This window comes from Lynx rufus, unplaced genomic scaffold, assembly GCF_022079265.1.
Source record: "Lynx rufus isolate CCGP_SWC_20201006 ecotype Redwood Valley unplaced genomic scaffold, mLynRuf1.p SCAF_7, whole genome shotgun sequence".
NCBI lineage: Eukaryota > Metazoa > Chordata > Mammalia > Carnivora > Felidae > Lynx > Lynx rufus.
Genome location: NW_025814889.1, coordinates 77,664,566 through 77,692,530, shown reverse-complemented (window position 1 = coordinate 77,692,530; position 27,965 = coordinate 77,664,566). Strand labels below are relative to the sequence as shown.

Here is a 27,965-nt window from a genome sequence, read left to right as displayed (position 1 = left end):
TTGGAGGGTGGGTCAAAGGTAAAGATGGAAGGAAAAGTCTCCTATTTCGATAAAGGGCACGCGCGACACAAACACATAGTAACATCTACCCAGAAACGAGTTGGCTACTGTGGTAATGTGGGATATTCAGGGAATTTACAAGAGATTGTTTTCTGAGCTGGAGTTGAATGAAAGGGAATTGTTTTAGGTGTACACAACAGAGGCAGAATGGTATGGTAGTTGAGCGCTGGTTCTTCAAGAACAGATCTGTGTTCAAAGCCTAGCTCATGTTTGTGACATGTTATATGTGGTGTCTGATACGGATACATAATAAGAATGCAATTAATGTCAGTGAGAATCGCGGACCTGGAAGGCATGAGTGGAGTGTATATACCAGGGGAACTGTTGAGTAAACAAAACAGGAGCTATGGTAGAGTCTCATTGTAAAATCCATTCCTGTTTTTGGAACTCCTAAACCAAAATAGGGCTTCTTCCTCTAACATTTTAGTTCAGGGATGATTTCGTGTGTACGTATTTTCCTGGGAAGGGGGACAAATCGGTGCCCCACTCAATCTAAGGCAGCTCTGCATTGGGGAACTTGTCTGAGGTAGCACAAGGACAAGGAGCAGGGCACATTGTAATGATACGACTTTTAGTATTTGTGCGTGCCCTGGAACAAAGAGATCTTCATCTGGGATCCGGGAAAGAGATTTGTAGATCTGACCCTACGGTTGTTCTGAATAGGAAGCAGAGCCACCTGCTAGAAGCCTACTTTGACCAATATGAATCCATTACTCTTTTCTTTCTTTTCCATTCTAAGACATTTCTTTCTGTCGCACTTATTTGCATATGTTTTTGTGGTAGTAAGCAGATTTTCTTTAAAACTATGAGAAAAGTTTCTGAAGGCAGCAACTTCTTCCTCCCAGTATCCCAATTCACTCTTCTTACTTGCCCCGCCCCCATGTCTCCTTTCCACCTCTGCCTCCAGCTGGCCTACTAAACTATTTGCCAGAGGCATGATTTCCTCATTCTTTCAATTCTCCTTCTCCCAGATTGAGAAATTCTGGGCTTGCTCTGGATTTTTTTACAGTCTCAGGTTTTCGTTTTTGTTTTTTCTTTTTCTTTTCCAGCAGATGCCCCAGTCCTGGGTTCGCATGTCTTTGTTGTCAGCCTGTGGATCACTGATTGACCAGCCTGAGCCAGCGGGTCCCTCAGATCCCAAGGGACAGACTGGGCGGTGCTTTTACCCACACCGTGAGACTCCTCATAATTGCATCAGTGCTGCACGTACCTATGGAAAATACTAGTGGACTGTCAGGCTTGGGGTTAATTGGTTTCAGCTAACACCTTATGGGAGCAGAGTCCTTGTGCACATGCTGCCGTGGTACAAGTGCCCTAACTAGCTTCACACCAAGGGGAGTGGCATCCTGAAGGAAAGCAATTCCTTTGACTCCACCCCTTTCATCCACTGCCACTCACAGATTGGCCTCCAGCTCCTGCCCGGTGGATCAAAGACGAAATCTTAGAATACACGTTTTCAAACTCAATTAATTGTTCATTAATATCCGGGAGTGGCAGATATACGATGCTTCCCTTTTCATGGCAGGTCAAAGATGAAATTTGATTATGCTTTGAAGGGTGTGGTTTGCCTCTTGAAATTCCCGGCAGTGTCTTTACCAACGTGGTGTTGCCCAGAGCAGCCCAAGTGCCCTTATCTAACCAAGGGAGGCGCACTTGTCTGCATATATACAGGCAGGAGCCGACACTCGGAAAAGTCAAATCCAGCCTGCACAATGAAGAAGCAACCTAAGAAGGATGAAGCTCCACACTGTGAGCTCAGTAAGTAGCCAGCAACCATGCGGAAGCCCAAAGAGGTTGCTTAGCTGAGCAGACCCGTTAGGGGGACATGAATGGCTCCAGCCATTTTACTTTCTAGTTGCAGCAGAAGTTCCCACAGGAAAGGTTCTGGTCTGGAAGGACTTCATCAAGCCTTTCTGAAAACTACCCAGAGGTGTTGGAGAGAGATTCTCAGAACTAATTTGTGCATTTTCTTTTTCTCTCTAGGGGAAGTTCTGTATGGAAACCAGCCTGTACCAGAGTAACTGAGGATACTCAGCCCAGTTTTTTTTGTCCCTGAGATTTTTACTTGATTTGGAGTTTTCTTTTTGCAGTTCATTCTCCTTCCTCCTCTCTTGGACTCTTTTTACTATCTAATAAAATTTTCTCCTAGCAGTTTTTTTACGTGGAGAAAGAAGTTGGAGGGGTTTATGCTTCTTTTCCTCTCTAAGCCTACAATTTGGTTAGATAAGCCTGGTTATCTTCAACGTAAGCTGTAGGGGGGTGTCTAAGAATGTTACTGGAAGCTCTAAAGGGCATTGTAGAAAATGAGGGTGGCTCGTCAGACAATTTTTCTTCCCTCTAAAGCACCACTAGTCTGGCTATCATCTTCAGGGAAAGGCTGGCATTGTGAGGTTGGGGCTGGGGCGGGATCGCTTTTAGGTAGGCAGAGATAAAGCTTGGGGGAAGAAGCGAACCAGCCGGGTAGGATGGAGGAAAACAATTCATTACAGAAGCTTGGGAGTGGGGCATCTGATGCGGTGGAACTGGCTGTACTAGCTGATGTCTCGCGATTCCTCCCGGGTGTGGGTTGCTTTCGGTGAAGCAGCAGATACTATGGTGTGGCTCTGGGGACGAGAGCATATGGTCCTGCCAGGTTGGCTAAACTTTATGGAGTGGAGCTGTACCTCGCTGAACAAAGTCTCCAGAAAAAAAAGGGGCTTGACTGCCAGTATCTAATGTGAGGCAGCGGCTAACTGAGGTAGGAAATTGATCTGACCCGGGACTGGGCGCAGGACCGCCGGAGCCCCGACATCCACACTCAGTTGAGCACGACCCGCGCTCGCAATGGCTCGGCGAGAAACAGCTCCAGCCCAGGCCGTCGTGGCCCCGCCTCCAGCCTGACCCTGGGGTGGGCGGACCCTCGCGACGCCCTCAGCTGGCCACGCGCGCCGGCAGCTACCGGGAATACGAGGAGTCCAGCCAATAGGAATGTGCAACTGCGGTCCTATCGGCCAATCGCGGGGCGTGTAGGGGGTTGGCCGGCTTGGCGCTAGCTCCCGGGATATGGAGCGGCCAGCGCGAGGGCATCCTGTCTGGTGGCTGCGGAACCGGTAAGGCCACCGGCGGGCGAGGTCAGGGGTCACGCGGCCGCACCAGTTTCCCCAGGCCGGCCGGGAGGGCGCGGGGGTGGGCCAGGGAGCAGGCGCCGGGGCCAGTATGGGGCACGCGGGGCGCCATGCGGGACGGCGAGGGGCGGTGCGGGCAGGGAGGGTCTGAGGCGCGGGGGGCCAGACAGAGCCGCCTTATTCGAAGGAAGACAGAGAGGGGGGCGGGGGGTGGGGGCAGGGAGCGAACGCCTGAGGTTGTGGGGGCCTCGTCCCTTCCCCGCCGCGGCCTAGGCGAAATGGCCGAACCCCCGGTTGGACCTGCCGCCGCGCCGGAACCCGTGATCCAGGGTGCGCTGACTCGCTTCACGCCGCGCAGGAGGCGACGGGCACAGGGCAAGGTCCCCGCAGCCGCCTTCTTATCTGCGGAGCCCTGGGGCCGCGCCCGTTCCCTGGGCCTCCCGCCGCTCCTCTTCAACAATAAAGATCACTTTAGTGCAGCCGACATCCATGGAGCGCCTTCGAGTGAAGGGCCTGGGCAGGCCGCTGAGTACTCGCGTGTAGATTGGTTTTAGGGCTCTTTGTGCCGCTTCCTGGCTCCAGGTACTTTTATAGGGGGCACACGGTATGGAAGTGGGGTGGATGCTCTCCGACTGTTCGGTTTCTTGTATCCCTGCTTTTAAAGCTGCGATATTCCGTCTTTGGATTCCTTTCCACTCCACCCCTCCCCCGCGCCCCAATTCCCCGACTCATGTACCAGACGATTTCAAAGAGCATCATTAGGGAAGAAGTTGAGGAACCTGGGCTTGAGTTTTCCTGTGTGTAAAATGAGCATATTTTCATATTGTCTGTTGCTTTCAGAAGAGTGCTGCGAAGTTAAGGGAACGCGGCATATCTTTAAAGTGGAAGGCAAAAGCAGAAATTCTGTGGAAGGAGAAGCAAGGGCAGATGGGCTTCCAGAAACTTTTGCTGGCCATTATTTTAGTGAATATCGGTGAAACCGGGGGGGGGGGGGGACACTGTTGACTGTGACTCCTGTGAATGGAAGGCCCACCAGTTTGCACCACTTCTTGGCTGTGCAAACCTTTGAGCAAGTTGCTTAGCCTCCTGGTTCATTTGTCTCCAGGAACTTAAAATGAGAATTGATAATATAAATCTTACAGGGTTGTTAGTGAGTATAAAATAAGTTGATACAGATGAAGTGCTTAGTTCTTGGCGCGTAGGAATTTTTATTACTTACACGTGCCTTCTTTCCGCTAAAGATTCCCGTCTAAAGAATTCTGATCTTATAACTTACCCTTTGCTCAGAATCGTGTGAGCCTATTGTGAATGAATCCTTAGGCCCTTGTTTTCCATCCCTGGTGTTAACGTTGACCTGAAGGTATAGTATAATTCCGGGTGATTAGAGGCTTCCTACTGGGTGTTTACTGTATCATTAAATAAGGTTGGAAACTATCACTATACTAGGTATGGCTGTGATAGCTGTGTTGAGTAAACGAAGCCTCAGAACTTTTTGGGCTGTTTAGTTTTTCATTGGAAAATACTTCATTGACAGTCTTGGCCCAGGCACGGTTTATTTTGGATCCACTACCAAAAAGGCCATGATTGCAGTATACTTGGTTTCTCTTGTTTCCGGGATGGCTGTGGGACTTCGGAGGGGAATTTCTGGGCAGCTGGCAACACTTCTTGTTAATGAATGGGGAAGCTTGGTATGAATCTAATCTTACTTTACTGTTAGGAAATCCGCAGTGGTTCCTTGGATTACTCTACAGAGCGACTACTAAGCAGTTTTACTTCAGTTTTGACTCAGTGACGTCAAGGTTAGAGGTTAGAGAACAGTATCCATAAAGTAGCATCTTTTGGGTGGGTGCTGTGGAGTGAAAGGCGTCTTTGTTCCTTGTCTCCTCCCCATGTACATAAATACAGTCTGCTGACAGATTTATACCCTTTCCATGAGCTTAAAAGTCTCTTTTTTTTTAAATTTCTTTTTAATGTTTATTTGTTTATTTTGAGAGGGGAGAGGGACAGAGAGAGAGAGAGAGAGGGAGACAGAATCCCAAGCAGGCTCTACTCCAGAGCCTAATGCAGGGCCCAAATTCACGAACTGTGAGATCGTGACCTGAGCTGAAATCGAGAGTCAGACACTTGATTTTAGGGCCACCCAGGTGCCCCTAAAAGTCTCCCCTAAGTTCTCACGGTGTTATCTGGAAGGCACTAATGGAAGACTGTTTTGTCTTCCAATTCTCCCCTTCCACGAAAGCTGCTATTTACACACATAGCATAATCACAAAATGAGAAACTCCGAATTTGTGAAAAAGAGTATGCTGTCCCGATTTGGCTGAAGTACGGATGGTATACGTTCAGTTATTTACCTTTGGAATGAGACAATTTAGTACTTCTGTAGGGTTGAAAGTTGGATGTGGGTTTGGTGAGGGTAGAGGACGGTGTCTTCTCGAAACCTCTTTACTTGTGCTTGAGTAAGGAGGAAAGGGAGTGGCATCTTCAAAGAGTTGAGTGTTTAAGGCAGAAAAGGAAGCCTTTTACTCTAATGTTGTTGTCATCCTTACCATCTGAGTCTCTGTGGTCTGAATAAAATATTTTGGAAAAGAAGGCAGGGAGCATTTGAATGTGCAGAATATAAGGCTTTGGAAAAGCTAGACCCCTTTTGTCTCATCAGATGCTATTCTTTTGATAATTTAACAAACAGATATTTAACAATTGACATTTTGGGGCCCCTGGAGACACAAAGAAAGACCCTTCAGACATTATCAGGGACATCATGGATAACATACAACATTGTTTGTATTATAAACTATAATAAAATGGGAATGGAATATAAAATAGTTGGCCAGGAATGATAGAAAATATACTTATCATCTAGTTCCTCTTCCACTTTTAATTTTAAGGCTGAAGTCACTTATATTTTTTAATGTGAAGACCAAAGTTTCCAGTAAAACCTTGAATTGGGAAGTTGGGGTTCTTAGTCTTGTCTTTATGCTTATTGCTGGTAGGTGATCTTGTTTGGGTTATTTTTGTTTTGGTCCCATTAATCGCTAGTAATCAAGTGACTGCTAAAACCCCTAGGTAATGAAAGGAGAAGGCTGCAAGTTAATTATTAAAATTTTAAACAAGTTCCAAAGAGCAGAAGGAGGCAGGTGTGCAGCTGGAGAATCTTGTAGTAAGTGTTATTTGTCTGTACATATAATTTTTCTTTACTTTAAGAAGAGACATGTTGAGGAAAATATGTACTCAAATTGTTAAGGCCAGGCTACGTCCGAGGGGCCAGAATGTGTCATTGGAATGAATGAATTGAATGTAGTCTAGTAATAATCATTCTTCACATTTGCCAGAGGAAAATGACTCATGCAAGTGTGAGGGCAAAACATTTTTTCTGAGGCATGAGTGGGTATAGGCTTATTTAATACTGACCTTCTTATTTCAATATAAAGGGGTGTTTGAAATTGTTCACAGAGCGTAGAGTTGCAGGATAGATGCGTCAGGCTGGGAGGCCAGGTTGGTTCCCCCAAAGGGAAATGCACTGCTGTTTACTTCTGGTTAGGAAGAAATCAGAGGAAGCTCTCTGTGTGAGAATTGGGAGGAACAAAGACCCAGCTACAGTCTCTAGAGGTAAGACTTCAGGGACCCTGACTTGTGAGCATAGAGGTTTGAAAGCTGGTTAACCCTCAGCAATGAGCAGAGAAAGTGTTCTGTCTAGTAGGTATCAGGTCCTTCTAATTCTGAAGTCTCTGGTTGATGAGTGATATATTTTTTGAAAGATCAGTACTTCTGGACAGCCTGGCCACATTTCTCCCAGCTGTTATCATCTTTGACACCCAGGCAGCCAGTTTCATTATCTTTCTCCCCATTTCTTACTCCCTCTCTCCTTGCTGCTTAACATTTTTTTCTTCTTCTTCTTTTTTTTTATCATTCAGTGTTCTCAATGTCATGTTTTTCTTTCAACTGTAAAACAGATTCTCAGAAGTCCAGCTCAAGTGAGAAACAGCAGACTTGATGTTGAGTTGAAATTATGGTTCTCTGGGAGACTAAGCAAGATTATCCCAATTTTGAGATTATTACTACAGTATACAAAGTCAGTAGAATGAAAAACAGTCCACACTGGTATCTTAATGGCCATCGTGCCAGAGTGAGAAAGAGACACACACATACAGAAGCCCTGATGCGTATTAAGCACATTGTACAATAGGAGTACTGTTTGTACTTTGTGAACTGGGTGTGTTTCCGTGGCTTTGGCTGAAGACATTGTAATATGAAGACATTCTCTACTTAGGTAGTGAGGATTAGAGTTTTCAGGCCTTTTCTTAAACTAACACCACAGGGACTTTTCACTTTTCCTTCACAGAAGTAGGTGTAATCAGTCTCAACCTGTCTTTTCTTCATTTTATCATTTTCTATCAAATTCATTTTCATAACAGAAAAATAGGAGGCACTTACATCTAAATTTAAAAAATTCTAAACTTTGTATCCTCAAGAATAATTTAGAAATTCACAAGGCTTTTTAAAAATTAATTATCGGGGCGCCTGGGTGGCTCAGTCGGTTGGGCGTCCGACTTCGGCTCAGGTCATGATCTTGCCGTCCGTGAGTTCGAGCCCCGTGTCGGGCTCTGTGCTGACAGCTCGGAGCCTGGAGCCTGTTTCAGATTCTGTGTCTCCCTCTCTCTCTGACCTTCCCCCATTCATGCTCTGTCTCTCTCTGTCTCAAAAATGAATAAACGTTAAAAAAAAATTATCATAGTTGACATATAATGTTACATTAGAGTCAGGTGTACAACATAGTGATTTGACAATTCTGTACATTATGGGACACTTCCCATGGTACATGGAGTTCCCATTTGCCACGGTGAAATGTTATTACAGTATTGTTGACTATATTCCCTATGCTTTCCTTTTCATTTCCATGACTTATTTATTTTAAAATTGGAAGTTTGTATTTCTTTTTTTTTTTGAGAGAGAGAGAGAGAGGGTGCAAGTGAGCGAGGGGCAGAGAGAGAGGGAGGGAGAGAATTGGGGCTCACCCTAAACAGGGCTCAAGCTCACCAGTGCAGGACTTGAACTCAGAAACCATGAGATCATGACCTGAGATGAAGTCAGATGCTTAATGGACTGACTCACCCAGCCACCTGGAAGTTTGTACCTCTTAATCCCCGTTACCTATTTTGCCCATCTTCCCTCACACCTCCACTCAGGTAACCATCCGTTTGGTCTCTGTATTTAAGAGATTGTTCATTTGTTTGTTTTGCTTTTTAGATTCCACATATAAGTGAAATCATATGGTATTTGTCTTTCCCTCTTTGACATATTTCACTTAGCATAATACCCTCTAGGTGCTATGTTATGCTATGTTATGTTACTCCTTACATGGGCTTTGGTGGGGGTCTTGGGGCAGCACCTGTGGTCTAAATCAGGGTGGGAGGAGCGCCTAGGTTGCTCAGTCAGTTGAGCATCGACTTCAGCTCAGGTCATGATCTCACGGTTTGTGGGTTCGAGCCCCACGTCACGCTCTGTGCTGACAGCTCAGAGCCTGGAGCCTGCTTCAGATTCTGTGTCTCCCTCTCTCTCTGCCCCTCCCCTTCTCATGCTCGCTCTCTCTCTCTCTCTCTCTCTCCGAAATAAACATTTTTAAAAAATTAAAAAAATAAAAATAAAAAAATAAAAAATAAATCAGGGTGGGGATGTTCAGTCCTTCCATGCTTTGCAAAAGCGATTCCTGACTACCCTGTGAATTTTGCCAGTCAACTTTAAACATTCCTGTTCACATTTATTTAGCCAGTTGCTTCCATATAAACACTTTTGGTTCCCTCTATGAGAGTTTGTTGCCTTCTTAATGCTGTCTTTGATTTTATTTATCTAGGGGAGGGGAGGGGAGGTAAAAAGGGATGAATTAGAGGAATGTTCAAAAACATTACTCTCTAAATTTTACAATTAATTTTAGGGAGACTTTTGCAATATTGAACACTACTCTGAAATCGGTGAAATAGTTTGTATGTATGTATTTATTTATGTTTGTTTATTTTTGAGAGAGAGAGAGCAAGTGAGGAGTGGGAGCAGGGGAAGTCCAGAGAGAGAGGGAGACACAGAATCCGAAGCAGGCTCCAGGCTCTGAGCTGTCAGCGTAGAGCTCAAACTCACAAACTGTGAAATCATGACCTGAGCTGAAGTCAGATGCTTAACTGACTGAGCCACCCAGGTGCCCAGGTTTATTTATTTATTTTGAGAGAGGGAGTTTGTGCACCAGCAGGGGAGGGTCAGAGAGAGAGGGAGAAAGAGAGAGAATCCCAAGCAGGCTCCGCACTGTCAGTGTGGAGCCCAACTTATGGCCGGTTCCATCTCAGGAACCATGAGATCATAACCTGAGCTGAAACCAAGAGTCAGATATTTAACCAGCTGAGCCACCCAGGCGCCCCTTAACTTACATGTTTTTTAACATTCAGTATTTCAACTTTCTTGGGGGCAATTTAAAAACAGATTTGGGCTATCTAAATTGTTCTTTAAAAAATTGACTGTTCTTCCAGAGTTCTTGTGAATGCTAAGAGAACACATGAGATAATGTTAATTAGATGTTCAGAATTGATTATGGCTAGTATGTGTTTGGGGGGATACCCAAATTAAGGAGTCAGGAAACTCCTGACAAGGCAGCTTCTAATTTTTGCATTCAAGTGAAATTCCCAATTCATAATTTCAGAGCATGGCTGTTTGGGCACTAAGACAAAGTAGTAATAAGTTAAGCTTAAGACAGTGTATTATATGCCTGCCAGCTGGACAGCTGCAGATCTCTGATTATCCATTACAGAAGTTTTGTCAGACAGAGTTCATCTACACATTCTGAAAGTATTTGTTTGGAAGCTGAGTGAATCCATAGGACTTTTGCATTAAAAAATAAATAAATGGTACAAGTACACGACAAAATGATTTTTTTTTAAGTGCAAAATGGTATATGGTGTATATTCAGTGAGAGGTCTTCCTTTCACCTGACCTTGTTTGTACTTCCCTACTCCTTCATCTTGGGGACAGCATTATTAGTTTTTGGTATGTCCTTGAGAGATAGTCCATACATGTACGTATGTATATTATCATCCCTCCTCTTTTTTTCTTCTTGCCATATAAATGATTCCATACTGTCTATAAATTGGATTTTTTACTTGAAAACATATCTTGGAGATTGTCCCCTATCAGTACAGTTAGATATGCTCTATTATAATAGCTGCATGGCATTCTATCCTGTGAATGTACATAGTCTATTTAACCAGTCTTTGACTGATATCAAGGTTGTTTTTAGTCTATTGATACTACAAACAGCGTTACAGGAAATTTCCTTGCGCATACTTCCTTGTATGAGTGTTTCTTTAGGATACATTCTTAGAAACATAATTGCTGGGTCAAAGGGTGCTTTTAACATTTGAGACAGAAAATGTAATTTTATTAGCCTTTTTATCTTGTAAAACATTTGTTTGAAAGTAATCTCTGTGGGGCTTGATCTCACGTGGGGCTTGAACTCATGACCCCAGTGTGGCACTTGAACTCATGACCCCGAGATCAAGAGTCACATGGCCCTCTTGCTCTACCGACTGAGCCAGCCGGGCACCCCACTTGTAAACATTCTTACAGCTTTTTTTGTCTTGAAAGAGAGAGAGAGTGGGTACACACAAGTTGGAGAGGGGTAGAGGGAGAGAGAGAATCCCAAGCAGGCTCCATGCTCAGTGAGGAGCCTGATATGGGGCTTTATCTCACGACCCCAGGATTATGACCTGAGCTGAAATCAAGAGTTGGACCCTCAACCAACTGAGCCATCCAGGCACCTCATTCTTAACAACTTTTGATAAGGAATGGGATAAAACAGTTTATAGTACATGTATCCAGGAGTGCCATTTTTCTGTTGTTGCTGTTTGACAGGAGGAAACTTACTGGCTTTGGAAGAAGGTGACGCTTTATGGTTGAGGGTGAGCTAGAATATTATCAAAGGTATATTAATCATAATTACCAAGTATTGCTGGATTGATTCTGGTTGCTTATATTTCAACTTGATCTTTTTATTAATGTAGTTAAATGACTGAAATGATCTGGTGGCATAGTCCTAGGGAGGAAAACTGTCTTAATATTAACTCAGTGCTTCCATATGAGTCTTAAATTTTCATGGAGATTTAAATACCAAGCATAACTGACCTTCTCTATTCCCTGCTCTCGTTATGTTCTGTAGACACTGGAAACAGTGGAACTTATAGTTTGTTAACTGCAAGTTTTGATGAGAAAAATGGAATCTATAATCTCTTTTCCTTTCTTAAAATAATACATTCCTGAGATTTCAGAGAGAAGGTCAGACTTCTTGTATCTTATTGGCTCTGTATGTAGTTAGTATAGGAATAGTCCCTTAGAATACAAATAACAATTGTAAAAAATTTTATCATGAAATATTTCTGTCTAAAATTGTTTATCACCTTTGTAGACTGTAGGCTTGGGGAAAAACAGAGTACTATCTGAATTGTTTGTTCTCAGAATTTAATTTAAAAGCTTATTTTGGGGAGAAAATTTCACCAGATGCATTAAACAATTCTGTGCCTTAAAGAGGCTCTCAGTCATCACTATAAAAGTAATCTAATTTAGTCAGTTCTTGGTGAGTGGGGCCACATTGGAAGAAAGTTGAGTTATTCTTGATAATAACATAATACATAATAAAATATTAATAACGTAATTTTAAGTAATAATAATGTTCTCAGAGTTGATCAAAGTATAAAGAAGGGCTCTTTACCTCACACCAAGTGGCCCAAAACCTTTTCCTGTAAGAGCCATAGTCCCAAAGCTGATTTGCAGTGCCTAATTTATGATGGGTTAGGATAACCTGATAACCTAGCTTCTTAGAATTCTATGTAAAATAAAAAGGCTCTGAATGGGGCCAAAGGGCTGTGCTGTGATTGGAATCCAAGTGGCTACTGCTACTCTGAGTGGTCAGCTATGTAAATCTCATTTAGATGAGGTGCTAAAGAGGGTTTGAATATCATCAGTATTACTGGCATCTGTTGGCTGGTTTTACGACATCTGGTGTCTTAAAACCTGATAGGAGGGACATGGCTAGTTGTCCATTGCAACAAAATACTTGATATTGGTGATTATAGAGGTAAAAGATTATGTTTTCCAAATTAGTAAGTGGTAGTATGTTTTACATCGGGAAGATAGATGAAACCTAAAACCCTTCAGGTCTGAATTCTGTAATTCTTTAAAATAGGTACAGAATATGTTGGTAGATAGATTATGTAAAAAAGAAAGTAGAGGAATGTTCAGATAGGAACAAGGGACAAGAGAGATGAAGACTTTATACAGTAAAAGATATCTAAGGAGAGGCTTTATAACTTTTTAGGAGGATAGTTTTTATTGGGATTTAAGTGGGGGTTAGGGTTAACAATAAATATTGCCTTAGGGCGCCTGGGTGGCTCAGTTGGTTGAGTGGCCGACTTTGGCTCAGGTCGTGATCTCGCGGTTTGTGAGTTCGAGCCCCGTGTCGGTTTCTGTGCTGACCGCTCGGAGCCTGGAGCCTGCTTCGGATTCTGTATCTCTCTCTCTCTCTCTCTCTCTCTCTCTCTCTCTCTCTCTCTCTCCCCCCCTCCCCTGCTCATGCTCTCTCTCTGTCTCAGAAATAAACATTAAAAAATTTTTTTAAAAAACAATAAATATTGCCTTGTCTTTCTCCTTCTAAATTTGAAATCAACTGAGAAATAAATTCCTTAATCAGCAGATCAAAATGTTAAAAAATCATCCTGATTGGTGGGGTTGACTGGAGAATACTCCATAGATCTGTGGCTAGATGAGCTTACTACCATCTTCCCCTCTCCCCAGTTAAACTTAACCCAACAGGATGCTGAACCTCTGGGACAACCACTCATCCCGCTGTCCCCTGACCCCCACCTGGGCCTTGCAGGCCAGAGAGAAGTTCTGGCATCCTGCAGACTGTGCCTACTCCTCCTGGTACCTCATCTTTCCCTGAGAGCCCAAGAAGGGAAGACCATGGTGATTAGTTTCTGCTCCCGGTTGTTGAAGGGTTAGGGAATGAGAAATGTCGTAGGAGAAGTCTCTCTCTCCTCAGGGAAATATGAGCCTGGGGAATAATGGCCCTCCTTTTCTCCTCCCTTCTCAGAAAATTGAAGCATGAGCTTAAATTGTTTCCTAGATCAAAAAGGGTTACAGATCTTTGTCCTTTGGGGCGCCTGGGTGGCTCAGTTGGTTAAACGTCCGACTTCAGCTCAGGTCATGATCTCATCGTCCATGAGTTCGAGCCCCACGTTGGGCTCTGTGCTGACAGCTCCGAGCCTGGAACCTGCTTCAGATTCTGTGTCTCCCTCTCTCTCTGACCCTCCCCCGTTCCTTCTCTGTCTCTTTCTGTCTCAAAAATAAATAAACATTAAAAAAAATTAAAATAAAAAACTTGTAAAAGGCAGGGGGACCAATCTGGTTTTAAATATTTGAGTTAATCTGGAAGCAAAGGCCAGAAACTGGGGAATCGCCTAGCAGCCTCTCTGTGGATGCTTATTAAAAAGTATTCCGGGGCGCCTGGGTGGCTCAGTCGGTTGAGCGTCCGACTTCGGCTCAGGTCACGATCTCACGGTCCGTGAGTTCGAGCCCCGCGTCGGGCTCTGTGCTGACACCTCGGAGCCTGGAGCCTGTTTCGGATTCTGTGTCTCCCTCTCTCTCTGCCCCTCCCCTGTTCATGCTCTGTCTCTCTCTGTCTCAAAAATAAATAAACGTTAAAAAGTATTTGCCTACTTCCCTGAAACACCTTTTGCTTCAGTTTGGCTTAGAAGTCTTATTAGCAAGACTTTTATATTTTTATTAAATATCTCAATCATACTCTGAAAACTAATTATTTTCAAGGTTATCTAATTCAGTAGAAGGATTAATTCTTTTCATATAATACGGGATCAGTTGTACAGAGTAACAAAATGCTGGTTCTAAACTTTTAGTTTGTTCTTGCTGATTCCTCTCTTCCTTTTCTCCATTTCAGAATCCTATTCTAAGAACTTGGACACTCAGTCATCCACCATGGTATTGGGTCCTGAACAGAAGATGCCAGATGGTAATTTACAGCTTTGTGTTATTGTCTGATTTTTATTTGGAACTAAGTTTATTTTTTTTATTTTAATTTTTTTAATGCTTATTTTTGAAAGAGAGAGAGAGAGAGACAAAGCATGAGTGGGAGAGGGGCAGAAAGAGAGGGAGACACACAATCTGAAGCAGGCTCCAGGCTCTGAGCTGTCAGCACAGAGCCCAATGAGGGACTCGAACCCACGAACCATGAGATCATGACGTGAGCTGAAGTCAGACGCTTAACCAATTGAGCCACCCAGGCGCCCTGGAATTAGGTTTAAATCAGTAACAGAAATTGACCATATTTTCCTTCTTGTCATCTGTGGTAACAAAAACTGTCCTTAACTCCGCTTCCCTAGCCAACAGTATCATCACGGAGACCTGCTCCAATCAGGTCCGATCCAGTCACCATCTGCTAATTTAGGCTGTAAATGAAAATGGATTTATAACTAGAGAGATCTGTCTCCTGTCTTATTTCCAATTCTGAGATGAGCCAAGATTAGCTACAAGTTTGGTTTCTATAGCAGTAATGCTTGCAAGGGCAGTATTAACCACAGACCTGGCATAAAATTCTTTAGAATGCTTTGGCTTTTCATAGCACTGCAGATACTTAACGTGAGGAGCAATAAAATACTGAGCAAGCACCTTAAACTGTGTATTCCATTAGAGCTTCTTGAGTGCTCTAATCCTTCCGAATTCTAAATGTCCCCTTTAGAATTTTCATTCCTTTTCTTTAAATATCTTCATTAATTCAGGGCCACTTCACCTCAGTGGGTCAGCTCCTTATAGAAAGAAAGCTTTTGTTTTTCTAATTGGAGGTTGCAAGGATTTCTTGGAAACCCTAACATTAGAGAGCTCTGTGGTTCAAAATAGCCATTTGATGGCTACCAAACTAGGCTTTGTGTCCTTCTGGCAGATTAGCCCTTTTCTTCCAGACCCTCCCCTTCCCAGCACTTAAGATTAACTGCGAAATGCAGGACTCAGGGAAACACTGATTACCAGTCTAAGATGAGACCTCCTATCACAAGGGTGCCCACACCCCGTGACCCAAAGCTCTTCACTGCAGACCGTAGTCAGGAGGCAAAGGGTTCCTGCTTGGTGGCTTTCCTGCAGGTTCAGATTTTAGCTTGAACTGTGGCAGGATTTTTCAGCTTCCACATTTATTGAGAAGCCTGACAGAGGTATAATGTCCAAGGATGATTCTTTGAGTAAGTCCTACCAAATGATGGGTTGGAGACAGAACTAGACAGACTTAGTTCCTTTCTTCTAAAAGTTAAGATTTTAGGTTTTACCAGCCTGGGAATGTTATATTTTGAGCCCTAGACATCCGTGTTTTTAGAAGAAAATGAAGTGGTTCTAAAAATTGCTACCTGGGAATATAGAAGTGTGAAAGTAGGAAAACCATTGCAAGATGAGTGTTAAAACTGATCTAGAGCTGAGTGACTGGGGAAGAGGGGTGAGAGGGAGCTTTGTTACCATAAGCTTTTTTTATTTCCTGAATTTCCATCCCTGTGAATATATCGCCTATTAAAGAATTCATTTATTTTGGGCGCCTGGGTGGCTCAGTAGTTAAGCATTTGACTCTTGACTTTGACTCAGGTCATGATCTCATGGTTCGTGAGTTTGAACCCTGCATTGGGCTCTGTGCTGCCAGCATGGAGCCTGCTTGAGGTTCTCTCTCTCACTCTCTTTCTCTGCCCCTCCCCCCCAGTGCTCTCTTTCTCAAAATAAACTTTTAAGAAAGGAATTAGTTTATTAAAAATATAAATAAAATATTAGAAATAAATTGAGTAGAGTCCGCTTGGTCTTGTGCATTTAGGTATTAAAAGATTTAATTTAAAAGTTACTAAGGATGAGTTGTCAGTGTATTTTGTTCATTTTCATTTCTTCTCAAATTTGTTAATTTAGATGATGCTTCTGGAGACCATGGGGACACTGCCAGTCTTGGTACCCTCAACCCTGCCTATAGTAACTCATCTCTTTCCCAGTCCACTGGGCACTCACAGGAGCCCTTCACCACCTACTTTGATGAGAAGATTGCCATTCCTGAAGAGGAGGTTAGTGACAAATCTTTGGAGGAAATCTTTATTTAGAGAAAACTTAGGAGTGAAAAGTCTGCTGGATAACTCAAGATTAATGGCCTCACATCTAATTTTGGCAAGCAGTCTCTGAAGACAGCTTTTGTAATCAGAATAAGTAGAAACTGTTTGGGAAAATGAGGGCCTTGAAAAACAGTTGCCACATTGACCTAGTGAATATTTTTTGATCCAGAAGTATGAATTTCATGTTTTTTTTTTTTACAGTGTCCCATTTGGGTAGTGATTGGGCATAGGGGTACTGATAGGTTTTAGACTGAGAGGCTGATTGATGGAAAGAACAGGTAAAGAAAGGGCTCCTATTTGGACAGAGAAGAGGTAGCTTATTGATAAGAAGTGGGTAACATGGAAGTTGAACTTGGACGCACGCAGTGTCCAACATCCTAAGTCTTTCGATCTTATGAAGCTCATATTGTTGTTTTATATGTAACAAAATAACAGATAAATTAGATCAGTAATTTGGAGGTGGTAATTCGTTTGATGTCTTCCTCTCTTGTATAGTATTCTTGTTTTAGCTTTCGTAAACTCTGGGCTTTCACGGGACCGGGCTTTCTTATGAGTATTGCCTACTTGGATCCAGGAAACATCGAGTCTGATTTGCAGTCTGGAGCGGTGGCTGGATTTAAGGTGAATATCTGGTCTTACCCCTGTCCCTTTTAAACACACAGTACACCCTCACATCCTTTCCCCCTACAATGCCTGTCGGATGTCAGCCTCGGGAGTTACATGCAAATACTTCATTGGCAGTAATGCTTAGGTGAAAAGTACTTTCCACCATCTGCTTTTTTTTTTTTTTAATGTTTATTTTTATTTTTGAGAAAATGTGAGTGGGTGAGGGGCAGAGAGAGAGGGACAAAGGATCTGAAGCATACTCCTCACTCAACAGCAGTGAGCTCAATGTGGGGCTTAAACTCAAGAACTGTGAGATCATGACCTGAGCTGAAGTTGGATGCTCAACTGATTGAGTCACCCTTCTGTTTTTTTTTTTTTTAATTTATTAAAAAAAATTTTTTTAATGTTTATTTATTTTTGAGAGAGAGAGAGAGAGAGAGAGCGCCAGCGGAGGAGGGCAGAGAGAGAGGGAGACACAGAATCCAAAGCAGGCTCCAAGCTCTGAGCTGTCTGCAACGAGCCCCATGTGGGGCTGAAACTCACGAACCTTGAGATCATGTACTGTGCCAGAGTTGGATGCTTAACTGACCAAGCCACCCAGGTGCCCCTTAATTTATTTTGGACACATATTTGGTTTTAAATTTTTGTTTTGGTTTATCTACTCCACATAGTTTCCTTGAACAAAGGAGAAACTGTAGGTGGGAGAAACTAAGACTCAGAAAGGTATGAGGTGACCTAGCAGGTTATGTACAGAACCTGATACAGAACTCAGGTCATTTGATTCTGGATCTGGGCTCTTTCCTGAATGTTGTATTTCTCATTCATGTTGCTAAACAGCCAAACAAAAACACCCCAGTTGTGTCTAATGAGTGTTATGATGGGATTTTGTTCTTTTCTAGTTGCTCTGGGTTCTTCTGTTGGCCACCATGGTGGGGCTCCTACTCCAGCGCCTTGCAGCTAGACTGGGAGTGGTCACGGGGTTGCATCTTGCTGAAGTGTGTCACCGTCAGTATCCCAGGGTGAGCAATGTAGTGTGCTGTTTGTTACTCATCTCGTAGGAACCTGTGTGTCCGGTGATACGTGCTGGCCTGAGGGCTTGGCGGTCAGGGGCCCTGAGGATGAGTCCCAAGGAATATTATTTAGTTCCTCTTGCTGCCAACCCATATTTCTCTACTCCTTCAGAATTTAACTTGAGATTCGCTTTTTGCCAGAAAGCTTCCTTCGAAAAACTCAGTTTGCATAAATACCTGCCATTCGTTCTGCCTTCTGGCATCTTGCAGTGCCCAGCCATGGAGGGGTGGGAGTGCTCTAAGCACTTTGAGTCATACATCTTTATTACTATCATACATATTTTCTTTTTTGATTGACTTTGTCATCAATTTGAAAAATAAGGTTTTTCATTTTATTTACTATATGTGGCAGGATCTTTGGATTTGTTAATAATTATTTTTCAATTTACCATGACCCTGGAGGTTTTACTGTCTTCTGCAGCTTTTTTCTGGACATTTTGGCCCTTTCTCACTGCTATGTCAGGCAGGAATGGACTCTGTGTCTGGAAGACAGTTTTAACCTAGGTTCATCTTTAGATAAGATACTGATCTGCCTCTGGTTTGTCCTAAATGTTTAATCTCCTTTCATGGCTGTGAGAAACCATCTGTATCTGCTTTATTTCCCCATATATGCTTCTCAAAAAAGCCATGGTAATTTATAATTTCTTGTAGCTTCTTTTTCTTCATGTATCTTAACAGTTGTTTTTTGTGACAATTTTTTTGTATAGTCAATACCTGAAGATGTTTGTTTGTTTTTTTTTTCTTGACCTCTGCTAGCCAGTATTAACTAAATTTGTCTTTTAGCTGGATTATTTGACCAGATTAGTTTCCTCTTATATGCCACTGAATTCCAATCAGTTCACCCTAAGTCCCTTTACATGTCTGTCCTTTTTCACTTGCTTGTGTATTATTATTACATTAAGGATGACCCCAGCCTTTTCATTTTTGTTTTGTCTCTTTAGCCACGGTCAAGATATTTTCTCTTGTGGTCATTTTCTGTTCTCTCCTGAACAATATTTTGACCATATGAGCATCCTCATCTTCCCCTAAAACTTTTAAGTTTGTTTTTAGGCGGGAAATTAAGTGGAAATTAATGGATGGAAATTCTGTTCCTCTCTTGAGTGGAAGGGAGAGAGAAAAAATTAGGATCAGCCCTTGCCCTGACCTCGGCTCATAGGTTCTACCACGTAGAAACACCCTTGCTTTCTCCAGCGGGGGGCCACAGTGCAGTAGTCCATCCCTAGACTGGAAGCTTATAAAGGACTGTGGATGGGTCAGTGCCAGATGTGAATTCCAAACTCTAAGGAAAGTTCTTAGAAATGATTAATTAGAACCATGTCTTTCTGCTGTTTGGTATTTAGGTCCCACGAATTATCCTATGGCTGATGGTGGAGTTGGCTATCATTGGCTCAGATATGCAAGAAGTTATTGGCTCAGCTATTGCCATCAATCTCCTGTCTGTAGGAAGGTGAGGGGGTTTTCCTCCAGAGAGTAATATTTTGCTAAATTTCAAAACAAATGTAAAAACCACCCAACTCATTTTCAGTTTTCAAGATTCAACTTGAGTATTATTTTTTCTGTGGAGCCTTTCTGGAGCCACCTTCTCTCCCAGCAGCCTGTAGGCTCTATATGTCCCATGTTCTCATGTTGGGTTATACATCCCACTATTGTATAGTATGTGACATTGTGTGTTACAATTATTTATCTGTATATCAGCTTATCCCACTAGACAGTGAGCTCCTAGAGGGGTAAGACCTATACTTTTCAGCTGTCTGAAATGTCTGACTTAGTAGACCATCAGTGTTGGAATGAATGTAATTAATTCAGTTGGTGCTGTGATCCTAAACTACCCAAGGCCTGACCTCCCACCACTGTCGCCTCTCCCCCAAGTCCTTGCTTCTCCAAGTATTGTATATCTGGAGACCTGTTGGAGAGAAAGTGTTTCTCAATGTTTTCTTTCTTTCTTTTAATCTCCATTTCTTACCTCTGACCTAGGGTTCCTCTATGGGGTGGAGTTCTCATCACCATCGCAGATACCTTTGTATTTCTCTTTTTGGACAAGTACGGTAAGGAGAGTGGGAATGGAGGGGTCAAAGAATCTACTTTCCATCATGTAGCTGATGGAGAAGTCTGCCTTCTGTGAGCTCACTGCTGCATTTTCCCTTTTAGGCTTACGGAAGCTAGAAGCATTTTTTGGCTTTCTCATCACTATTATGGCCCTCACATTTGGATATGAGGCAAGTATTATAGGCTCTTCGTTAGCTTTTACAACAAAGGAAAGATTTTTTTTGCCTTTTATTTACAATCATATAATGCTATGATGGTTTAGTTGTATGCCATGCATTAACAAAAAGCCAATTCAGTCTAGGCCAGTTTTGAAGGAATAGGATCTGTAGCAAAGGCTAGTCTCCAGGAAGGCCTGCTGGCGCTCCTAGTTCAAAAGTGACTAGATTTTTTAGGACTTCCTTGACTAGACTCTCTGGTTCCAAGTTGGCCATCCCAACAATAGAGCATCCTGGGAGAGGGCTAGGGAGGAAGCAGGGTTATTCCTGGCTGTGAACTTGGAGGGGTTTTACTTATATTGGCTTATACCAACTGCAGCTTGAACTTTCTCTGTATTGCAACAGTTAATGAACTCTAAGGGATATAGCTGACGTTTCCTGCTTTGTGCCCCAACCCAGCTGCTCCTAGGAATCAGTACCGTTTTATGCAGTAATAGTACCTTTCTGTGTCCAATTGTTTTTTTAAATATTTATTTTGAGAGAGAGAGAGAAAGCGTGCGTGTACACGTGAGCAGGGGAGGGGCAGAAAGAGAGGGAGAGAGAGAATCCCAAGCAGGCTCCACCCACCCTGTCAGCCCAGAGCCCCACTTGGGGCTCGATCTCATGAACCTTAAGATCATGGCCTAAGCCGAAATCAAGAGTTGGATGCTTACCCAACTGAGCCACCTGGGCACCCCTATGTTCAATTGTTATAAACTGATTTTTGCTTAATGGCCTCACTAAACTTGGAAAAGTGTATCTAATTTGTGAATAGATTATGCAATAGGTTAGTCTAAGGTTTCCAAGAGAAATGCGGAACCAGGAAAAAGTATGTATGGGAAGTATTCATGAATGAGTCTCAGCATATGTTAGTGGCAAACATAAATGATTTTTAGATAAACATAGGTGAATAGAGGCATGAGTGTGGGTAATCAAGAATTGACTGTATTCTTGGGTCTGTCTCCCAGGGAGTGGTTGTGAAGCTGCTATCAGGGAGGCCCTTAGCAGCTGCTGACTGTTTCTTTAGAATATTAATTACATTCTCCACACATCTACTTTGTATATTTAAAATGTGATGTAAAGTGTCTGGGTACCCCAGTCCTGAATTCTCAGACCTCTGGCAGCAAGCCCCTCTTATGCTTCTTGGTTTCCTAATGGTTCTGTGTTCCTCATTATTCCAGGTAGTTGTTGGAGAAAGTATTGTAAGGAACAATGGATGCTGAGTGTTTCCTAGTACTGTGTTACTCCCCCGGTCTCATATCCTAATAGTTGTTATGTTGGCATATAGTATGTTACAGTGAAACCCAGCCAGAGCCAGGTACTCAAGGGCATGTTCCTGCCATCCTGTCCAGGCTGTCACACCCCACAGATCGAGCAGGCTGTGGGCATCGTGGGAGCTGTCATCATGCCACACAATATGTACCTGCATTCTGCCTTAGTCAAGGTGAGCATGGCCCTTATCTCCATGCCCCCCAGGTAGTTGATGGTTCCTTCAGTTGCAAGGGACACACGCATAGTTTAAAACTGTTAGAGCCCTAAAGGAGAGAAGTGTTTTTCCACAGTTGGGTGTTTATAAACTCCACACACTCAGACTGTTTTTATCACAAAGGTGACCAGAAATAAGCGGCCACACGGAAAAACTGGGACTAAAGTTCTACCTAAAAGGTCCAAAAGTACACCAAGTCTCTTGTGTTTGAATCTCAAAAGTCTGAGTGACCGTGAGGAGATCAGAAGTAAAGTACCCAACAAAGCTTTTCTCAGTCAGTCTTCTACAGTAGTTCGCTGGGAGATTTCAGAGACCTTTATAATTAAGGTTATTAGGACTGAAAATCAGGTTGTTTTTGTATGTTGGTGGTTCTTCTGGCCACAATAACTGAGAGCTCATAGTCATCATTTCCTGTTTGGGGCATGCCCAACGTTGTCAAAGTGCCACGAAGTTCTTACTCACTTCATGAACTAGGATGTTAAAGTGCGTTTTCTCACATTTCATATGGTCAGTTGTTTTGCCCTCTGCATCTTTCCTCTGACTCCAAACTCATGCAATATTACGAGGAGACTTGTTCTAACTAATTAACGACTACTGCTGTCCTCTCTCTAGTCCAGACAGGTAAACCGAGCCAATAAGCAGGAGGTACGAGAAGCTAATAAGTACTTTTTCATTGAATCCTGCATTGCTCTCTTTGTTTCCTTCATCATCAACGTCTTTGTCGTCTCCGTCTTTGCCGAAGCATTTTTTGAAAAAACCAACGACCAGGTGGTGAGTAAGCCAGGGTCGTGAATGGTAGTGAATGTGAGGATAAGTGAAGGAGTGGGGTAGGCAGAATGACAGTGACTTGAAGCTCAGGGGAAACAGATCTCCAACCTCAGGGCTGCCCCCTAATCACTGCACTAGTTAGGGTCTGGAGTCTGGGGGCAGACTAAGCCTAGACCCATTTTTCCCATCTTTTGGCACAGAAGAGAGCTTGCCTCAGATTAAAGATTGCCTCATGTTGCTGTTAGTGGCTTTGTGTCTGTTTGGCTCTTTGTCATCTCCTTTTGTTTCCTGTTTATCAACTGCCAGCCTGCCATTTGGTGATGAGGACAAGTGGGGAGGAGTCAACAAACAGAAAACAGAAACCGCCTAAGATACACTCTTTGGCATTTTTTTTTTTCCTCACTCTTTTGCATTTTGAATTCTCTGTCGTCTTGATTCCTGATTGCCTGTCTATAGGAACTCAGACTTCTGGCTCTGCTTTGACTCAGGAGTCCTCTCCTGTTTCTTAGGGGCCCTCTCCTCCTGTCATCGCTTAAAGTGAGCCAGCATTCACGTATTACCATGCACACTCTTCACTCGGTAAATATTTTTGATGGCAGGGGGGTGTAGAAAGATTATGGAAGAAGACCACACGTGACCTTGGTGCCAGTCTCTGCTCCCTTTACAACGTGTATCCGGTGTCTTACCTCCACCCTAGGTCTCATACATGACTTGAGTATGACGTGTAGTTTGTGATTTGCTGGAGAGTTCTTCTGATCTGGTCCTTGCCTCAAAAATAAAAGTTGCTCCTAAACTGCTTGCATTCCAGGTTGCAGTCTGTAGAAATGCGAGCAGTCCCCACACTAGCCTCTTTCCTGACGATAACTCGACACTGGCTGTGGACATCTACAAAGGGGTAAACCTATTCAGATCTGTGATCATTGCTCCTGAATCAATATTCTTGGAATAGTATCTGGTCTTTTCTGTGGGTTCACTTCAGAACTGAATATATCTTCTCTGGAGTGCCATTTATTTCAGAGGTCTAGATGCCAGACAAGCATTTTTGGATTACATGGGAGGGAATAGAGGATAAGCTGAAAGATAAAGATGAACAGTATCAGCCATTCCCAGAGTTATGCTGGTAGTTTATTGTTTTATAGGATTTTTTAAAGTTTCTTTTTAAAGTTTTTTACTTAGAGAGAGAGAGAGTGCGTGCGAGTGAGCAGGGGAGGGGCAGAGAGAGGGGGGTGGGGACAGAGGCTCTGCACTGATAGTGGCAAGCCTGACACGGGGCTCAAACTCACAAACCGCGAGATCATGAAGCTAAAGTTGGATGCCCAACCGACTGAACCACCCAGGCACCCCTTTTCATAGGATATTTATTGGGGGAGACTGAAGAAAGTGTTTCTGATAAAGTATTCTTTATTGGGACCTCTCAGTCCCTTTTATGTTGGTTACATTACGAACCTCCAAGAGTAGAACACATAGCTTATGTAGCACTTCCCAAATTTATTTGACCTTTTTCTTCACTCCTGTTGCTATCTTCCAGAATAGTGTGTTAAGTAATATAATTTGAGAAATGTGGTATAGACTTTTTTTTTTCACATATTTAAAATCTATGTTGAAGACGAAGCCTTTAAGAACTTGGAGAAGAGGTAGAGGAATGAAGGAATATCCAGGAAAATTTAGGTTGAGGGCCTCTGAAGTGAGGACAGGTCCTGAGTCTAGCTTCTGGGGTAGTTCCCAGCACGGCACTTGGTGTAGATTGGTACATAGGAAGGAAGAGGGAGAAATGCTGCAGAGGAATTCTGTTTTGGGTGTTGTCTAAGCAGGTCATTGACACAAACATCTTTCTTCCCTGCTTCTCCCAGGGTGTTGTACTGGGATGTTACTTTGGGCCTGCTGCACTCTACATCTGGGCAGTGGGGATCCTGGCTGCAGGGCAGAGCTCTACCATGACAGGAACCTATTCTGGCCAGTTCGTCATGGAGGTATGTGCTATTGTGACTGGTATACATTAGAGGAAGAAAACATTGTCCTTTTGTTACTTCTTCTTACTCCCATGTTTCTAAGGGCTTCCCAGACCTCTCTCTGTTTCCTATTCTAGACATTCATCCTGCTGTGTTTTCTTCCAGGGATTTCTGAACCTGAAGTGGTCACGCTTTGCCCGAGTGATTCTGACCCGCTCTATTGCCATCATCCCCACTCTGCTTGTTGCCATCTTCCAGGATGTAGAGCATCTAACAGGGATGAATGACTTCCTGAATGTTCTGCAGAGCTTACAGGTAAGGAAGGAGCTGAGGAAACTCCCATTCCATTTAATCAGGCAGCATTATATATTGCTGTCCCTAGGTACTGAGTGTATAGGGCTGGGTGCTGGGGAAAATTGAGAGGAAGAAAGAGGCAGAGTCTTGGTCTGCAGTAAATGTATGGAATCCCTGGTATCTAAAAACCTCTTAGGGATACCTGGGTGGTTCATTCGGTTAAGCATCCAACTCTTGACTTCAGCTCAGGTCATGATATCACTTGTTCATGGATTTGAGCCCCTAGTCAAGCTCTATGCTGATAGCGCAGAGCCTGATTGGGATTCTCTGTCTCCCTCTCCCTCTGAGCCTCCCCCACTTGCTCTCAAAAATAAATAAACAAACAAACAAAAATAAATAAATGCATAAATGAAAGCTTTTAGGGTGCCTGGGTGGTACAGTCAGTGAAGCGTCAGACTCTTGACCTCAGCTCAGGTCACGATCTCACAGTTCATGAGTTTGAGCCCTGCATCCGGCTCTGCACTGACCGTGCAGATCTTGCTTGAGATTCTGTCTCTTCTTCTCTCTGCCCCTCCCCTGTTTATTCTCTCTCTCTCTTTCTCACTCTCTCTCTCTCAAATGAATTTTAAAACATTTTTTTAAATAAAATCTTTTGGACATGGTTTGGTTTTAAAAGCTTGTTGAATGGGAATTATCTGCTATAATTACGTACAGAGTGTAAAATTATTGTTTCTTAATCCAAGCAAACATTAAATAATAAATAACATAGGATATCGTTAGGTCCTATGGAGGTTAAGAAGACAAGGAAGATAACATGTTTTTAAGGACTCAAAGGATGATGATCGATGCTAAGTTAATGATGCCTCTATAGATTTCAACGTAATGCATGAGCATGTTGGGATGACAGGAATAATTTCTCATGGGGCAGATGAAGCAGGGTGTGTGTTTCCCTTTTGCTAACAGTGCTGGGTAATATGAGTATCTCCAGTAGTCCTGTCTGATCTTTGTTCTTTCTTTTCCAGCTTCCCTTTGCTCTCATACCCATCCTCACATTTACGAGCTTGCGGCCAGTAATGAGTGACTTTGCCAATGGAATGTGAGTGTACTTCTCTCAGTTCCCCCAAAATACGTGGGGAAATGGTATCTGCATCCAACAGGCCAGTCAGAAAATGAGTCATGTAGGGAACCACATGCTTTGAGAGGTGATTCCTAGAGGTGCCCCTCAATCTTTGGCTTAGAAAATGGAGACTCTGAATGTAGTAAAAGAAGGCAAGCAATTTTTCATTTTTGGGGAGAGAAAGGTCAGCTCTTAGGGTTTTGTTCTTCAGCTGCAGCCACTGAAGCTGCCTTAATTTCATGTTAAATGATCTTAATGAGAAAGGCATAAACGAATACCTTTTATATGCATCTTTAAAGAGTGTGGGGCATTTTAAATTGTCTGTTGCATCTCTAGGAACTCTGGACTTGTTGAAATTTTAGGGCTTGTTGCATTTTTAGGGACTTAAATATCAGGGATTATTTGATAGTATTTCCCCCACCTCTTTCTCCCTACTGGTGTCTATTTGGCTCATTTAATCTAATTGGGACATAATAAGACAATTTTCAGTTCATTTTGAAATGCCTCTTAACTCCTGTCCTGTCTGCCCAACAAGACCGAGTGTCCTTTTCTGCTTACAGATAGGTTGGACTATTCCACCATTGATTGCTGATTCTTTTACAGAGGCTGGAGGATTGCAGGCGGGATCTTGGTCCTTATCGTCTGTTCCATCAACATGTACTTTGTCATGGTTTATGTCCAGGAACTAGGGCATGTGGCATTGTATGTGGTAGCTGCTGTGGTCAGTGTGGCTTATCTGAGCTTTGTGTTATACTTGGTAAGTCCATTCAGGAGGGAGTAGGGGTAGATGTATCAGAGTTGGTAGAGACGGGGCTTACTGATACCAAAATGAAAGGACTCAAAAGAGCACATAGCCTTCTTATCTCCAGGTTACTGGAACAGTTTACATGAAATTGTTAATAACGTCAGCTGTGGTTAAACAATATTTTTAACCATAAAATTTAGACTCCTAAGAGCTGTCCTGTCACTTCTGCTGGTTTCCATTCTTAGTAATTCCTAATAAGAGAGTGTACTGTGTTTGAGGAATTAAAAGAAGAGCAGTATAGAAAGTAGAGGGCAGTACGAGATGGGGTTGGTGAGATGTCAGAGCTTTGGGGCGGGATACACGTGAGTTCACGGCCCTGCTCAGCTCTGCCATTTAATAACTGTCTCGTAAAGAAATAACAGTGATACTCGCTCATTGAATTACTCTAGAGTGATTTAAAAATGATGGTTATGAAATCGTAACTACATAGAAAATGAATACAGAGTAATGTGTTCCGAGATAATCAAGTTCCTTCTCAAAAGTCTAGGGTAGATTATGTGAACATGATGATAGGTATGTTCGGATGGTACCATCATGGGGGTGCCTGGGTGGCTCAGTCTGTTAAGCGTCCAATTTCGGCTCAGGTCATGATCTCATGGTTCATGAGGTCACCCTGAGTCGGGCTGTTTACTGTCAGCATAGAGCCTGGAGCCTGTTTCAGATTCTGTGTCCCTCTCTCTCTCTGCTCATTCCCCACTTGCATCCCCCCCCCTCAAAAATAAATAAACATTAAAAAAAAGATGGTACCATCATAGATACATTCTTTTCTCTATTTCCCAAATGTTCTATCACATTACTTATAGTAATGGAAATAGTTCTAGCAATAAAAACAACAAATCCACCTCCCTGTTCCATACAGGTTTCTCTGAAAAATTCATGTTTGGAGGAATTTAGGGGCAGCAGAATTTATACCATATCTGCTGCAGAGAATGGTTAAGGACAGAGGCTGGAAACCCGATCTTTTGAACATTTAACTAATGCCCATGCCAGTGTTTGCCACAGGTTAGGTACTAGATTGAGAAAATTGCTTTAGTGACTATTGAAAAATTATGTCCTGGACTGATACAGCTTTTCTTTTTTTTCTCCCCAGTAAACCTGGGGCACACTAGGATTATGCTGAGCCTATATTCTAGGGATTTACTCTAAGGAAATCCAAGTAATTGAACGTGTCTTTGACAGGAAATATTTTAAAAATTCACCGTAGAAGTTAAAGGAATCTTTCCTTCCTGCAAATTGTGTATGGAGGGTCCGAGTTGTCCTCAGTCACCCTGAGACTGTCGAGATTGTTGAAGACCCA

The 27,965-nt window shown here is 43.0% G+C and overlaps 1 protein-coding gene across 2 annotated transcripts in view; it reads left to right on the top strand.

The window, feature by feature from the left end:
• The first annotated feature begins 2,990 nt into the window (after positions 1 to 2,990).
• Positions 2,991 to 27,965, top strand: part of SLC11A2 (solute carrier family 11 member 2) — a 36,173-nt gene continuing 11,198 nt past the window's right edge. For both annotated transcript variants that reach the window (XR_006959800.1, XM_047066112.1), the window contains exons 1-15: positions 2,991 to 3,149; positions 14,149 to 14,220; positions 16,140 to 16,288; positions 16,829 to 16,954; positions 17,839 to 17,958; positions 19,350 to 19,456; positions 19,984 to 20,054; positions 20,158 to 20,225; positions 21,538 to 21,693; positions 22,348 to 22,506; positions 23,312 to 23,398; positions 24,354 to 24,473; positions 24,618 to 24,767; positions 25,769 to 25,842; positions 26,467 to 26,620. Coding sequence is in view for 1 of the 2 variants with exons in the window: in XM_047066112.1 (XP_046922068.1) it covers positions 14,187 to 14,220; positions 16,140 to 16,288; positions 16,829 to 16,954; positions 17,839 to 17,958; positions 19,350 to 19,456; positions 19,984 to 20,054; positions 20,158 to 20,225; positions 21,538 to 21,693; positions 22,348 to 22,506; positions 23,312 to 23,398; positions 24,354 to 24,473; positions 24,618 to 24,767; positions 25,769 to 25,842; positions 26,467 to 26,620 (1,575 nt within the window). In the remaining variant the exon portion in view is untranslated. The remainder of the gene's footprint in view (positions 3,150 to 14,148; positions 14,221 to 16,139; positions 16,289 to 16,828; positions 16,955 to 17,838; positions 17,959 to 19,349; positions 19,457 to 19,983; positions 20,055 to 20,157; positions 20,226 to 21,537; positions 21,694 to 22,347; positions 22,507 to 23,311; positions 23,399 to 24,353; positions 24,474 to 24,617; positions 24,768 to 25,768; positions 25,843 to 26,466; positions 26,621 to 27,965) is intronic.